At 33.6% G+C, this 16,806-nt stretch overlaps 1 protein-coding gene, 1 non-coding gene and 1 pseudogene across 2 annotated transcripts; 2 read left to right on the forward strand and 1 right to left on the reverse strand.

Moving 5' to 3' along the window:
* The first annotated feature begins 316 nt into the window (after positions 1-316).
* On the forward strand, positions 317-423 carry LOC117128617. The gene has a single exon (XR_004452011.1). It is a non-coding gene; the product is annotated as a small nucleolar RNA R71 (small nucleolar RNA).
* A 2,125-nt stretch (positions 424-2,548) lies between these two features.
* Positions 2,549-9,972, forward strand: LOC103839773 (annotated as a pseudogene).
* LOC103839928 lies at positions 9,247-10,188 on the reverse strand. The gene is made up of 2 exons (XM_009116415.1): positions 9,631-10,188; positions 9,247-9,477 (listed from the first exon to the last, which is right to left on the reverse strand). The coding sequence occupies exons 1-2, from the start codon at positions 10,186-10,188 to the stop codon at positions 9,247-9,249; spliced, it is 789 nt and encodes a 262-aa protein (XP_009114663.1).
* Between the last annotated feature and the right edge of the window lie 6,618 nt (positions 10,189-16,806).

Genomic DNA, 16,806 nt, shown 5'->3' on the forward strand with positions numbered 1-16,806 from the left:
CATTGACAGCAAGTGGATCTTCCTGCTTGGAGTTACCAACAAACTTCAGCTGCTCTTGGGTTGCTTTTTCAGCAATGAGTAGGTCGATCTTGTCTTCCAAAGCTTTGATCTTTTTCCTCGTCTGCTTATCATCTGTTCTACTGCCTCTGTCGTGGTCTCCACTGTAGACTGCATCACTCTTTACCATGTTGTCAACCAGCTCTTCTGCATCCTCCTCAGTTCCCCCAAGAAGAACCCATTGCTAGCTGTATCCAGTCTGGCTCTGTACTTAGGAAGAGCACCACGGTAGAATGTGCTCAGCAAGCTCTCCTTAGAAAAGCCATGGTGTGGGCATTGAGCTTGGTAGCCCTTGAATCTCTCCCAGGCTTCACTGAAGCCTTCCAAGTTCTTCTGTTGAAAGCTGGAAATCTCGTTTCTCAGCTTAGCAGTTCTTGAAGTAGAGAAGAACTTCTCCAAGAATGCTTTCTTGCAGTCATCCCAAGTGGTGATGGAGTCACTGGGTAGAGACTTCTCCCACTGACGTGCCTTATCCCCCAAAGAGAAAGGGAATAACTTGAGTTTTAAGGCATCTTCGGACACACCATTGGTTTTTGACAACCCACAGTAGCTGTCGAACCTGTCCAAGTGATCAAATGGATCCTCTAGAGCCAAGCCATGATACTTGTTGTTCTCAATCACATTGAGGAGTCCTGATTTGATCTCAAAGTTGTTGGCTGCTACAGCTGGTGCTCGGATTCCCAATCTATGACCATGAATGTTGGGGCGGTCATAAGTGCCAATGGGTCGAGCTGCTCGCTGTTGGTTAGCTGGAGCATTGTTATTAGCGCCATTTACGCCTGCATCATGCTGATGTATGTCTCCCATATCAGTGTGCAATCTCTGCAATTGAGCCTGTTGCTCTTCTTCTCTTCTCTTTCTAGCACACTCTCTCTCTAAAGCTCTGATATCTGCAGCTCTTGGAACTAGGTTTGATGGACCCCTGCTCCTCAAGTGCATACACCTGTAGATTAAAGGGAGGTGAAGAAGAATCAGTAACAAAAGAAAATAAAAATGACTTAGTCTCAAGCAAGTGACTAAATCTCAATGTTGAAATCTACTCAGAATTTGGCAACGGCGCCAATTTGATGTTAGGAGTTTTCAAGGCTCCTAAGACAAATGTTGTAGTATAAATGATTGTCGAACCAGTTCTGAGGGATATCAAAGCACTGAGAATGCAAGTACTCACTTAATCTAAGTGCAACCAATGATTTAGATGGGTTTTAAGCTATGACTAAAACTAGAAAGCAATAACAGAATGATACTTTCTTGACTAAGGGAAAATAGAACTCATGGGCATAGGGATTAGACCTTGGGTGATCAAGTATCGAACTAAGGATGGCAAATGATCAATCAAACTATCAACCTTAAGCCTAGACACAATTCTAAGCAAGCTCTATGTCTAGATGAATGCTCATTTGCTAACATATCTCAAACATCAAATGTCTTTGGTTGAATAATATGAAAGCAATCATTACTAACAAGTCTATTAGCTATCTTAGCATCTTTAACAACAAATGTCTTTGGCAAAGTATACTAAAAGCCTAGGAGAGTTGTCTCGGGCATTTCATCGAACACCTTTCGGGTGAGAAATGCCTAAGGATCAACAACTGAGTGGCCAACTCAGAAGATGCATTATGATTACTCTACTAGCAAGGAAATATGAATGATCTACACTAAAACATCCTAGCTCTAACCTAATCACCCTTAATCTCCCTAACCCATGAATTCAAAAGGTGATTACTCACTAATCTCCATGATTCCTCTTAAACCCATATTGGATTTCAGATTAATCATGTAAAGAAATAGATAAGAAATCAACACAAGAACATAACAAATCAAAATCCAAGAGATGAACTTCTCAAGAGAGTTCTTGTGTATTTCTCAATAGATCCAAAGATAAAAGATAATCTGCCTCTAGTGGCTTACAAAGTATTAAAACATAGGTTTTTTAGAAGTGCAAAACGTGCCTTCAAATTGCAAAAAGGTCCCCGAAAAATTATAATTTTCGGCAGCAAAATAACGCGGAGCGACTTGCAGGTGTCGCTCCAGCAAGTCGCTCCAGAGCCACTTTTAGTGTCTCCGACGGCACAAACGCGAGCGACCTTGGTGTGTCACTCCAGCAGGTCGCTCTGAACATCGGGAGCGACTTCAGCACGTCGCTCTGGAAGGTCGCTCCAGGGTCAAATATGTGTGTCTCCGGATGTGAAAACGCGAGCGACTTCGTGCAGTCGCTCTGGATGAGTCGCTCTGGGATGTGGTGCACAGCGACCTCATGTAGTCGCTCCGAGAAGTCGCTCCAGGCAGTGCTCGTCCAAAGACCACTCTAATCACCTCCTTTGAGCTCCAAATGCACCCAAATGTCTCCAGAAACTCCATGTGGTACTCAAATACCTGATGAGGACAATGAATGCAAAATGCAACCTAGACATGGCTAAATCCTAATCTATATGATGAAAATGCTAATGGATGAATGGATAAAACAATGCAAATATGCAAGATATCAAAAACCCTTTTTTCAAAACTGTTTATTTAAATATTTTGTAACTATATTTGATTATATTTCATTTATCTTATTATTTTATAATTAGATCTGATCTTTTAATAAAAATAAATATGTCATATTTGTATTGTTATCACTTAGTTTATTTCATATAAAATGTTAACTTATATGAAAACAAATTAAAAACTAGTTAAAAATACATAACAAAATTTAATTTAAACATTGAATATTTTAGTCATAAATAATAAATATTTTATTAAACTGTTAAAAACTAAAAGAGTCTTGTTTAATAAAATAATAATAAAAATATTCTTTTAGTATGATAGTTGGTGTTGTGCTTAGAGCCCCAAAACAATTAAGTGTTAAAATTATGTTAAAATAGTGTAACTTTAACACTAAAATAGTGGCATGGGTTAGAGATGCCTTTAGAGAGTTTATCGTGGTGCAGTGGTTAACACTCTTGTTAATGCTTTTGAGGTGTAGAGTTTAAAATTCTAACCTCTTTTTGACTTTATCAAAACAATATTTAGTCATCACTATACGACCGACCAAGCCTGGGCACCACAAAGAGGCAGGTTCAACAAGTTGTTTTACACATCATAATACAAGCATGGGCAGAAAAAGACATGTTTAAAAATTTGGGAGAAAGAAAGAAACGATGAACATATAGAGATGAGGAAGAGAGATGTTACATACAGATAAAATAGCGTATATGGCCATAATCAGATTACTATGTTTCCAACAGTGTCTGAAATAGCGCTTTGCTACTTTAATCATGGAAAAAAACTTTGATATGGACAATGGAGTTCAATTTCTTTATAAAAATATATAAGTTAGTTGAGCCATTAATTTTATTAATAATATAATGTTTCCTTTTGACTAGGGAAAACTTTCCCATTATATCTCATATTATTCAAAAATATATAATAATATTTTTAACATGTGATGATTTTGATTAAAATATGCAGTCAAATGAAGGAGGCTCGTTATTCTTGGGGGAAGGCTTTGCTTTCAGATGGATAGTGAAGATGCAAGTGGAGCTTGTAGATGTCAATGGTCTTCCGTGACTAACTAGGCGACAAAGTCACTGATGCTGAAGGCATTAGTCGTTACTACATAAGGCATGCGGAGTGGTGGAGACCATGTGGACGCAAGATGCTGAGCTGGCGTGGGATAAACTTGAGGAACAAGTTTATACCGTGGAGAAAAAAGCAAGAGATAAACTTGGGGAGCAAGTTTATGCCTTAAGGAATAAGTGCATTTCAAGAAAAGGAAAGTGTACTTATTGATATGGAAGTTGTCCATATTCATGTTCCTTGGAGACTAGGGTTTCAGGAACGTGGAAATCACTATAAAAGAGCTATGGAGTCGTCTGTATTCCATAAGACACTGGCTATTATTATAGAAGAAGGGTGAAAATCCTTTAGGGGTGTTCTTGGGTCGTGCTGAAGCAGATGCTGAAGTACTGACGGGAAAGAGACATGTTTGGGTAGATTAGGAATCTGTCAGTAACGTGTGTTAGGGTGTTAACACTGACGTGTAAAAGCTGATAAGCAAGTCTTGTAATAGATTGTTTAGGCGATTTCTAATAAAGCATAGTTGGTTGCTTGTATCTATTTTGTCTCTTGATTTATCTTCTGCATTACTCAATTATGGTGTCATCTTTGCACTAACAAGTGGTATCAGAGCGGGTCACCTAAGTTACTGGTGTGATCCTGAAGGTGAAGATGTACACGGTTGTTCTGTGCAGAAGACAATCATGTAGAAGGATGGCCGGTATGGTCATTGGAAGGTGCACATGAAGCTGTTGGTTCGAGGAATCAATGATGCTGCGTGGATAGCTGTGAAGACTGGGTGGGAGGAGCCTACCATATTTACAGCAGAGGGGAAGAAGCCCAAGCATAAGGAGCCAAGACAAGGAGTGGTTCGAGAGGTAGTTCAAGAAGTAGCTCGGCGGATGAGTCAGGGCCTGATGCAGTACGCATGAAGAAGCAGACAGGTGTGTCTGTGATGTTTGTATTGACATCTAAGCATCTGTGTTTTAGCTTAGTATGCAATCAAGCAGGGGGAAAGTGGTGACGTTCTGGTCCAAGGAGTGCATATCTCGTGGGAGAGAAGAGCATGGTGATGGACGTCCTGATGTAGATGGTGCATATCTTGTGGGGGAGAAAAGCATATCTATGTAAGAAGATGAAGATAGTGCAACTCTCGTGGGGGAGAATGGCATATCAAGGGTGGAAGTTTCCAGGTGAGGAAACGTGGTTGTTGAACCAGAATGATATTGTGCTTGATCGGCACACAAAGCTAAAAGGGGGAGATTGAAGATGCAAGTGGAGCTTGTAGATGTCAATGGTCTTCCGTGACTAACTAGGCGACGAAGTCACTGATGCTGGAGGTATTAGTCGTTACTACATAAGGCATGCGGAGTGGTGGGTTACCATGTGGATGCAAGATATGCTGAGATGGAGAAGGATAAACTGAGGGTTTATGTCTTGACGTAGTCGTTAAAGTAGTTGCTGAGGCAGTGTGTGTCAGAGAGTGAACCAGGAGGCATGCAGAGTGGTGGAGACCATGTGGACGCAAGATGCTGAGCTGGCGTGGGATAAACTTGAGGAGCAAGTTTATACCGTGGAGAAAAAAGCAAGAGATAAACTTGGGGAGCAAGTTTATGCCTTGAGGAATAAGTGCTTTTCAAGAAAAGGAAAGTGTACTTATTGATATGGAAGTTGTCCATATTCATGTTCCTTGGAGACTAGGGTTTCAGGAACGTGGAAATCACTATAAAAGAGCTATGGAGTCGTCTGTATTCCATAAGACACTGGCTATTATTATAGAGGAAAGGTGAAAATCCTTTAGGGGTGTTCTTGGGTCGTGCTGAAGCAGATGCTGAAGTACTGACGGGAAAGAGACATGTTTGGGTAAATTAGGAATCTGTCAGTAACGTGTGTTAGGGTGTTAACACTGACGTGTAAAAGCTGATAAGCAAGTCTTGTAATAGATTGTTTAGGCGATTTCTAATAAAGCATAGTTGGTTGCTTGTATCTATTTTGTCTCTTGATTTATCTTCTGCATTACTCAATTATGGTGTCATCTTTGCACTAACAGATAGTTTAAAAAAAAATCAAACACTGGAGCTGTTTAGTACTTTGGGATTCAGACTATTTCCAGCAACTTTTGTTTTGGGATCACATGAAAGCTTTGATTGTAATAAAATAAACAAACCCGTTGGCTCTACAAAAATCCTCAAAACCTTTTGCTAAGTTCCAACTTCCATGACAGATTTTTCTCACCAAAAGAATAAAATTTATCTTGAGTTGAGTCCAATACTTGAATCTTGAAACAGGGTTTATGTTCTTTTGAGCCCTCAACAACTATTTGAAAATGGCCGATGGAAACGAGAATCAAGCTCCCGAAAAGCTTCAGGTAAGCTTCCAGGACACCAAAAACTTAGATCCAAAGATCTTTCATTGTTCTGGTTTTTAATGTAAAATAAAAAAATCTTGTTTTTAGTTTTTAAACGAAAAAATTTGTTTTATGTCTGAATTTTATAACAAAATAAATAAAACAGGGGAAGTTTCAAGCAAAGGTCATATGTTGTATTCTTGGAATCGGAGGTCTCGCTTCTTGGAACAGTCTGCTCACTATCGCAGACTACTACTACAAAGTTTTTCCGGTTCGGTTTTTGTTCGGTCAATTCTGTTTTGGTTATCTAAAAAAAAAGTTGAAAAGTTTTTATGTTTTTTTGTAGGATTATCATCCGTCAAGGGTACTAGTACTTGTATACCAGCCCTTTGCGCTTGGAACAATTGTGATTCTTGCATACCACGAATCGAAAATCAATACCCGGAAACGTAACCTGATTGGTTATATTATTTTCACAATATCCACACTATTGCTAATTGTTGTAAGTTAAAACCTAATGTCTCTTTTAATCTTACAATAAAGAAAGTGAAGACTTTTTTGAACTACAAGTGAATTTAATTTGACTATGGACTCAATATTCTTCTTATAAACTGTTTTTGGTATAAACTTAAAAACAGTTGGATTTGACTACAAGAGGACGTGGTGGAGTCGGACCTTATATCGGTTTATGCGCAATTGTTGCTTCTTTTGGCCTCGCGGATGCTACTGTTCAAGGAGGAATGATCGGTGATTTATCTTTGATGTGCCCTGAACTAATCCAGGTATTTATAACGTAATTTCAAGATTATCGTTTAGGTTAAACAAATATTACCAGAGATACAATCTTCTAATAGAGATACAATCTTCTTGCTTCTTTGTAGTCATTCATGGCTGGTCTGGGTGTTGCTGGTGCTCTAACCTCAGCTTTTAGGCTAATGACTAAAGCAGCCTTTGATAACTCAAACGACGGTTTACGTAAAGGAGCAAGTGAGTTTATACATTTTTGAAAACCATATAACATTTTTGAAAATCAATGTACTCAATTCTCTTGTTTTTTTTTTTCGTTTTTCTTTTTGCAGTGATATTCTTAGCAATCTCAGATTCATCAAGAATCTATCTTTCTTGATTCTTTTTTTTTGAATAATTCTTATTTTTAGGAATATTCTTCACACTTATTCATTTTAGGTTCTTTTTTTTTTTGAAAGCTGGTTTCATTTTACCTTCTTGATTCTTCAATGCAGACTGACGATGCTTCCAATAATCAAAGACTAAACAACAAAGAGCTCTTAGTTCAAAACATAGACTATGCAGTGAATCTAGCCCTCATCTACATTTTGTCATTATCCATTTTTCCAGGGTTCTTATATGAGAACACGGGACATCATGGGCTAGGCTCTTGGTATGCCCTTGTCCTAGTAGCGATGTACAATTGTGGGAACTTGGTTGGGAGGTATACGCCGCTGGTGGAATGGCTCAAGATTGAGAACAGAAAAGGGCTCACCATTGCAACTTTGTCACGTTTTTTCCTCATCCCGGCGTTCTACTTCTCTGCGAAGTTTGGTGATCAAGGATGGATGATTATGCTCGTTACTTTTTTGGGATTGACAACAGGACATCTCAATGTTTGCATTCTCATCACTGCTCCTAAAGGCTACAAGGTACTCCATTTTAACCTTTTTCTGAATAGAGATTATTGATTTGATTTTTTTTTCTTAGCGTGTTTTAACGAAAATAAAACATGTTAGTGTATGATATTAATGTTAACAACATTATCTTTGAAGATTTATATACGCAAAAAATAGCATTGTTTGATATTTAAACAATGGACAATCAGTCTCACATTTGGTCTGATTTTCTTAAAGAAAATTTGGTTTTATTTTTGTGAAGGGTCCAGAAAAGAATGCGTTAGGGAACTTGCTGGTGGTTTTCTTAACAGGAGGAATAGTTGCAGGAACTTCGTTGGGTTGGCTATGGCTTATTGGTAAGAGGAATGCCTTCTGATTAGTCATCATTTCTTCAAATCAATTATTCACGTAACTAATTGGAGATTATTCTGCTTTTCTTTATTCGCCAAGATCATTATTATTTGCTTGTAATCTTGCTAAGTGTTCTTATCTTAAGTATGTAACCCGTATGATATTTAATTACATCTCCTATAAATGGTGTGTTAAAGAATAATTGTTCCTTTTTGTTAATAACATTTTCTCGCAATATCTGCAATCTCTCTGCATTGCCCGAAACTCAAAGAAAGAGCTCTCTTCTCGTGCTGGCCCTCCTAGCTTTTCTCCACTGTTCAGCAGTTCATTAAAGTCACCAATTAGAAACCAGCCACCAACTGTTCAGGCTGATGTCTCTCAATACCTCCCACACAGCATGTCTCCTATGTCTCACTGGATCTCCATAAATGAAAGACATGAAGAACCGTAATGCTCCAATCTTCACTTGGATATCAATGATCCGGTTTGACGCCGATAATACCTCCACCTCATATGTACTCCTCCAAAAAAGTGCCAAGCCTCCACTAAGCCCCACTGGGTCTACCAAATAACAGTGGTCGTAACCCAACGAGCTTTGAAACTTCATTACGTGATCTCTAGAGTTTTTAGTCTCTATGAGAAACAAAAAGTCCATGAGATGTTCACGAACCATCTCCTCCAGGCGTCAAACTGTCGAGTTGCTCCTCAATCCTCGACAGTTCCAACTGAGCGTCGTCATTAAGGATTGGGTGGTTTCTGGTAAACCATCAAATCTTCATAGTGTTTTGACACCTTTGACGTAACTTCTCCATCCTCAGTAGCCTTACGTTTGAGTGGACCTTCCTCGTTATCCTTCGTACTCCTCTCTCTCACAACGCCGATAGCTCGTCTTTTGTTTTGATTCCTAAGGACCCAAGATGAGTTGCTTTGTCTGGAGTTACGACTTCTATTATCTCTCTCGCCTGACATGGATGTATGGCTTCCCATGACAAAACCTTCTCTCTCTAGAGCCATTGCATTCTTTTCCTCCATCCCTTGACACCCTATCACCTCGTCAGCCGTTTTCTGCATTGAGACTTTAAGCTTCACACTCCTCTCTGTAACATGTTCTGTTATAAAACCAATAGCATCTGTTCCTTCCTTCTGTTGATTGTTATGTTCACTCCCCATCTCAACGGCTGGATACTGACGGTTTTTTCTTCGAGTTGATGATTCAGAAATATCTGGAACCTCTCCATTCTCAGCTCCTCTGAAGTCAAAAACTCGACCTCTTTCTCCATTTCTCTCCATCAAGATCACTGGAGAAGTCTCCAATCTCAAACATGATCTTTACGCCAGAGGATCTCTTGATAGCTCGTCAAGAGTCTTTTTCATTTTAGCTTCTCTGAGTCTTCTCTCCTCAGGGTCCAGAAAACTCATGTATATTCTCATCTGCTCAAATACTTCAGAAGCTACCACTGTACTGTGAGGCTGAAACCCCGGAGGCACAGATGGAGCAAGGAGTGGCATAAGCGTTTCCGCTAAATTGCTATGGTGCTGACGGCTTTCCCTAGCCTGCTTCTGCACTGATCATTGGGCCACTGCTATCTCCTTATCCTTTTTTTGAGCGTTGTAGCAACGGACACTTCTGCTTTTCATGTGATAGTCGTAGGCAATGAAAGCACTTCTTCCTGATTCTTTCATATTCCACGTCTATATATTCCACTCGATCACCTGGCAGAGTGAGGACTTCTTATCTCTAATAGGTTGGTTGAGGTCGATTATCACTTGAACTCTCACATAGTCATTAAGCAAAGGTTTCTCCGGATCAAATTCAATAACCTTTACATGACCAATCCCATATGCTATCGCATCAATTGTTTTCAGCGTCAGATAGTTCACCGGAATATTCCTCAGACGTGCCCAAATTACCGTAGTTTGTAGAAAGTTTTTGGGAGGATACTCGACCCATCTCTCCATAGCCATCCCCCAGTCATCGAAAGTCCAAAACCCTTGTTTCAGCACAGTCTGAATGTCCGTCTCCAGATCGAAAACAAACTGGAATCGCTCTCTTGTTAAAGCAATCCCCTTGACCCGCTCATAGACCTTCCAGATTTTCGGCATCATTCTTAGCATCCGAGCCATATTCTGACACTCCGGGTTAAGCAGTCTACCCAACAAGCTTCTTCCTCCTCTTTCCATGGCACAGAAAGTATCGTCCTGTGGTATAACAATCGATTTATCCTCCTCCAGTGACATGCCTTGCATCACCTCGACCAGATTCGCATCCATCACCAGTAGAAGATTAGTTCGACTGTTCTAGCTGTTCTCCAAGTCAATAAAGGTATTAGAGTTTGCGACGGCGGTGTTATAAACCCTAAATAAATACTCTTTTCTTTTGAAGATTGATAGAAAAATCGAATATTTTCCGAAGATCTTTGATAATTTTCAAAAATATTTTGAAAATTTCCTGTTTCAATCTTGTTTGCAGCAAGGATATTCTCCTTCTGAAAGTTCACTCCACTCCTATTGGTCGAGATCAAATCGCCTAGAGAGGGAGAAAAAAATCACCATATCGCCCAAAATATTTTTTCACGTTGCCGTTTAATACCTATAAAAAATAACAAAAGAGGAAAAATGGATCTAATATCTTTTTCATATTGAACCTATAATCTAAATACTCTTGTATTCTCTTTCTCTTTAATATCCATCGGATCATAACAATTGTATCAGTTCAAAACATCCAATAATATACACATTTTCATACGAGATAATCAGTAAACACTTTTCATAGATTTTTTAAAAATACGCTATTATAAACTCTAATCCTATTTTCTGAATTGATTTTGAGTTCCATTAATATAGAAAGATGCACCCAATATTAGATGGTATTTAGACACACAATTCTTTTCGTCTAGATAGAAATATAATTAAAAAGTGATATCTTACTATGACGTATAAGTGACCCACTGTTCTAAATTATGACTATAAATAATAACCCATGTGATTGTCTCATTAAACCTACCATTTCAATACACAAAAATACAGAAAGAATTATTTTCTTATGTTATATCAACATTTAAATCATATATAGTAGTAGTTTGACCAAAATAAAAACATATATAGTTAACATCACCGATTTAACCGAATGTAATGTATAATAAGCTTTATTGGATTAACAAAAAAACATACTATAAAGTTTCCAAAAAAAAAATTTAAATCATAAATAGTTCAAACAATTTCAGAAACAAATACTCCTTCTGTTTCAGAAAATACATGTCTTGGAGTTTTGACACATATTGAGAAAACATCTTAAATTTTAATTATAAATGCATTATTTGTGACTAGATATTTCTTATAATTTTTAACCAATCAAAACTCAATAAACACAATTAATTTCTCTACAGTTAACATTATTACCTAATAAAAATGTATTAAAATGTAAAAAATGTATTTATGAAACAGTTTTTCCCTATAGGAAAATCCCATAAAAACTCCAACCAAATTTCATTAAGCTTTTTAATACTCAAACTTTTCCGCTACCCAATTTAATACGCCAACTAATTATTTTGTTCATTTTAATACACAAATTTTTTAAATTGTGCCTCTTTTAATATCAAAACTTTTTTTATTTTAACTAAAAATACTAATAAGTTTCAAACGAAATTTAAAATTTTTACAAAATTTACAAAACAAGTTTCAGAAAAATCTATCTTTTATGTTTGAGAAATAAAAGTAACTAGATTGTGTATAATCTTAAATTTTGCAATAAAATTTTTAAGTCTTAAATATTGAATTTAGTTTGTTTTCTGAAATATATTCGTTTCCTTCAAAATGAAAATTTTAATTTTTAAAAATTTCTCCCTAATGTGTTTACATTCTTTCCTAAATCTTCAAATAAATTTGAAAAATTTTAATATTTTTTCTTAGATTTTGGAAATTTTTTATAATTTTGTTTGAAATTTATTATTAGTATTTTAAATAAAATAAACAAAGTTTGAGCTTTAAAAAGGGGACGCAGTTTTAAAAATTTGTGTATTAAAATAAACAAAATAATTAGTTGGTGTATTAAATCGAGTAGTGAAAAATTTTGGGTATTAAAAAGCTTAATGAAATTTAGTTGAGATATTTGTATGGATTTTTTTTCAACCACAGGGTGGTGGGCTAGTGGTCTTGAGGTAGTTAACACATTAATACGGACCCGGATTCGAATACCCCCTGTGGTCACGAAATGCTTTACGCCTTCCCTAAGTTTAAAGTTATCACGGCGTTGGTACCGGGTCCTTGGGTAATGGGTATTAGTGTCGGCTGGTTCCGGATCAGGGGGATTAGATGGTTGGCAATCGGAAACCACGTGCGAATTACGGGCCTTTGGGCAAACGGAAACCACGTGCGGATTACGGATCACCTTTGAACCTCCTGTTAAAAAAAAAAAAATTATGGAATTTTCCCTTTTCTAAAACATGGATTATTTTGAAATAGAGAAAGTATTTGAAGCTACACGGATTAAATTTAGAATTTCAAAACTAATTGAAATAGAGAAAGTATTTGAAACTACACGGATTAAATTTAGAATTTCAAAACTAACAAAACTAGCATGTTTTTTCACCATATTTTTTAAATATTATAATTTTTGAATAATAAAGAAGAAAATGAATAGTCATTCGATTTTGAATGAGTTTTGCTAGATAAATCAAATGGGATATCTTAATACGAAAATGATCTTACGAGTTAAGACAGCTGAAGTCTTCCTAAAAGTTAGGACGGTGAGCTGGAAGTAAAAGCGATGCAAGAGCAAGAATCTGTTGACTGAAGAGTCCAAATTCAAAAAGCTAATTCAAAGATAAACCAGTATTTTTTTTTGCACGTAAATACCAGTTCATCCAAAAATAATTGAAGCGTGATAGTTCTCTCTGACGATTAATGACGTACTGTTCTAAGTTCGGACCACATTAATAGCCCATGTGATTAAAGCTTCTTACCCTTTCGGACATTTAAAGTCCACTATCGGTTTGTCGACGTTAATAATAATCCCTCCCTTGCTAATTTTCACAATCCCTTATATATTAATTGAGGAACATTTGAAAAAATGTAACCTCAATTTTGTATTAATTAAAAGAGGCCCCAATACATAAGTGGCACTCAATTAGGTAGTCAATTACATTCAATTGAAAAATAAGTAGGTCCACATTCGATTTTTATATGTTGTTAGATACATAAGTTGGTCAAACTATATGATATAATGATATGATATGATATTTTCTTTACTTAAATAAAACCTACGGAATTACCATAAATGACTAATATATATATGACAATTAATGAGTTTAATAATAAAGATTTGATAACAATGTATATCTCCTCCATCATTTTTTGTTTAATTTTATATTATTAAAATAAATTAAACAATCAAATTAACTATAAAAATAAAATTTAGATTTTTTCGTATATGTTATATTTTGAATTTTTAAAAACGACAATAAATGACTAAAACTATTAAAATTATTATGTTAAAAATTAATGATCAATGGTTTAACATTTTTATTATAAGAAGATACACATGATTTAAAAACCATATGAGTAAAAATATAATTTAATAATAAAATAAATATATATATATATATATATATATATATATATATTAAACACTATATACCATAAGATTACATAAATATTTTAATATCAGAACTTTCAATGAATTTTCAAGAACATTTATAAATTATAAACTTATTAAAGATTTCAGATTGAAAATTTTGTTATCGATGATTTAAATATTTTGTTATAAAACGATATGAACGATCATAGAACCGTATGATTATAAATTCTTATTTAATAAATAACTATACAAAATATACTATTCCTAGAAAAATAGGTTGGTCCATCTTAACTTATATTACACTTTTTATTAAACTAACTATCGAACTGATAAATAACGTATCAAAAAATGTTTTGCACTTTTCTTAAATAAAAGCTACGAAATTACCTAATATGATTAACGTATATGTGAAAATTAATTATAATGAATAATAAATATTTGATAACAATTTTTGTATCTTAGTTCTTTTTTTAATTTTATATTATTAAAATATATTTAAAAATCACATTAAATATATAATAAAAACATTTATAATTTTTCTTATATGTTATATTTTGAATTTTTCAAAACGTCTATAAATTATTAGAAATTTGAAGATCCCCACTCTGAAAATTTTGTGATCAATAGATTATTTTTTTTATCATAATAAGTTACAAATGATCATAAAATTGTATTAATATGAACTTTTATTTAATATTATAAGAAGATACACATTATTTTAAAACCATATGAGTAAAAAATATCATTTAATAATAAAACATATATATTATATATATATATATATATATAGATTATACTATATACCATAAGATTACATAAATATTTTAATATTAAAACTTTCAATGAATTTTCAAAAACATTTATAAATTATAAACTTATTAAAGATTTCACATTGAAAATTTTGTTATCGATGATTTAAATATTCAGTTATAAAATGATATGAATGATCATAGAACTGTATGATTATAAATTCTCATTTAATAAATGACTATATAAAATATACTATTCTTAGAAAAATAGGTTGGTCCATCTTGACTTACATTATATTTTTTATTAAACTAACTATCGAATTGATAAATAATCTACCAAAATTTTTTTTGCACTTTCCTTAATTAGAAGCTACGAAATTACCTAATATGATTAACGTATATATGAAAATTAATTATTATGAATAATAAATATTTGATAACAATTTTGGTATCTTAGTTCTTTTTTTTTAATTTTATATTATTGAAAGATATTAAAAAATCACATTAAATATATAAAAAAAACATTTATATTTTTTCTTATATGTTATATTTGAATTTTTCAAAACGTCTATATATTATTAGAAATTTGAATATTCCCACTATGAAAATTTTGTGATCAATAGATTATTTTTTTTTGTTATAATAAGTTACAAATGATCATAAAATATAACGCATATGAATTTTTATTTAATAAATATTCAAACTAAATAATATATATATATATATATGAACACTAATAATTTAAAGCAACAAGATTGGCTGATCAATTTAGTCGTACAGTTGAAATCTTTCAAAAGTATGTGAAAGAATAAAGTCAAAGTAAATATGGATTTAGAATAGTATTTATATTTTACTAACCAAATACCGAAAAAAACCGAACTGAACCGAAACCAACCCGATATCCAGATTGAACACCCGTAATCCAAATGAAGCCAAACTATTGTTTTATTCTGCAAAATATAATAAAAATAATAATTTAATCCCGCGCAAGGCGCGGATCTTATCCTAGTATAACATGTTTTGGGAACAGAGATTGAAAAAATACATTCTTTTAAAAAATACTTTTAAAAATATAATTTTGAAATCTTCAACCAATTATAAAAAACCATACAATCTGGTTGAACAGTTTCCAATAATAAAGTTCAAAACTAACCTTAAAATCTCAAAACATCATATATTTTTTGAAACAACATAAACCTTTTAAAACATAATACTTCTTTCGTTCCTAAATATAAAATGTTTAAAAGAAAATTTATGTTCCAATATGTAAGATGTTCTCATATTTCTAGGTAATTTTAACTTTATAAAAACGGTATAACCAATCAAATTTAATAGTTCTATTTTATAATTGGTTCAGTTATTTTTAAATTTACAATTTTAATAATACATTTTAGATAAAAATACATTTTCTTAATAACTGTGTTTTACTTAATACGTCTTACATTTAGGAACAGAAGGAGTATAATTTGAAAAGAAGGGAGTAATTCTTAGAATTTATGTAGACTATAATGTTTTTAAAACCGACCCGAACATTGAACCGGGCGACTTATCGGATTGCTGGGTCATTGGATCGACCGCGGATAAACCGCGGATTAATAAATGAATTAATTTTATTATATAATAATATATCAGTTATGTAAATAAAAATATAGAAACTAAAGTTTAATATTTTCTAAATGTTTTTTAAAACATAAAATAATAGTTTGGATATGTATATATTTTATGTTTAGAAACATTTAGAAAATACTTAACTTTAGTTTTTATATTTTTATTTGACATACAAAATATCAAAAAATAATTTAGACTATTTAAAATTTTCTCTAACAACGTAAGAGTTATGACATCTATGAAAATCAAGACATAAAATTTATAAATATTTAAATGTCTAATGTGAATAATAAATTAAACTTCAAATACAAAATAAACCAAAAGTAAAAGTTCAGCGTAATAAATTGTCAATGACGAAAATAAACCAACACCAAATCATATCAACTAATTTTGGTTGTCTATACTACCATCGTTCACTTCATTCTCTTTAAATGGCATAGTAAAATCTTCATCAAAATCTAAAAATCAGAAATATAAACTGAAAAAGGAAAACCTAACTTTTTTTGTCAACAACTAACTTTTTAATTAGAAACTTAGAATGTAAAACAAAATCTAAAAACATAATTAAAAACTTTTTTTTTAAAAGTAAAAGTTATTTATTGGTTCGACCGGTGGTTCAGCCGGTATCGGGTTCTGGGTTTTACTAGGTTTTTACGGATTTTTAAATATTGAGTATTTGACAAAATCCAGACCAAATTATTTTTGGGTCACCGAGTTTACCGGTTCAACCGCGGGTCCGAATCGGATTTCAAAACACTCGTAAACTAGTATTTGCGAATATATTTGATTGGTTAGATTTAACATTTTTCCAAAAAAAAAAAAAAAATTGATTGGTTAGTCACTTGGACATTTAAGGAAACTTAACATTTCTTCAAGCTACGAAATCCAGTAGATCAGTGATTTCTAATAATTACATCACTCATTTGGTCCAAATCCAATGTACTTTGTTTGTTATTA

Source organism: Brassica rapa, chromosome A09 (assembly GCF_000309985.2).
Source record: "Brassica rapa cultivar Chiifu-401-42 chromosome A09, CAAS_Brap_v3.01, whole genome shotgun sequence".
NCBI lineage: Eukaryota > Viridiplantae > Streptophyta > Magnoliopsida > Brassicales > Brassicaceae > Brassica > Brassica rapa.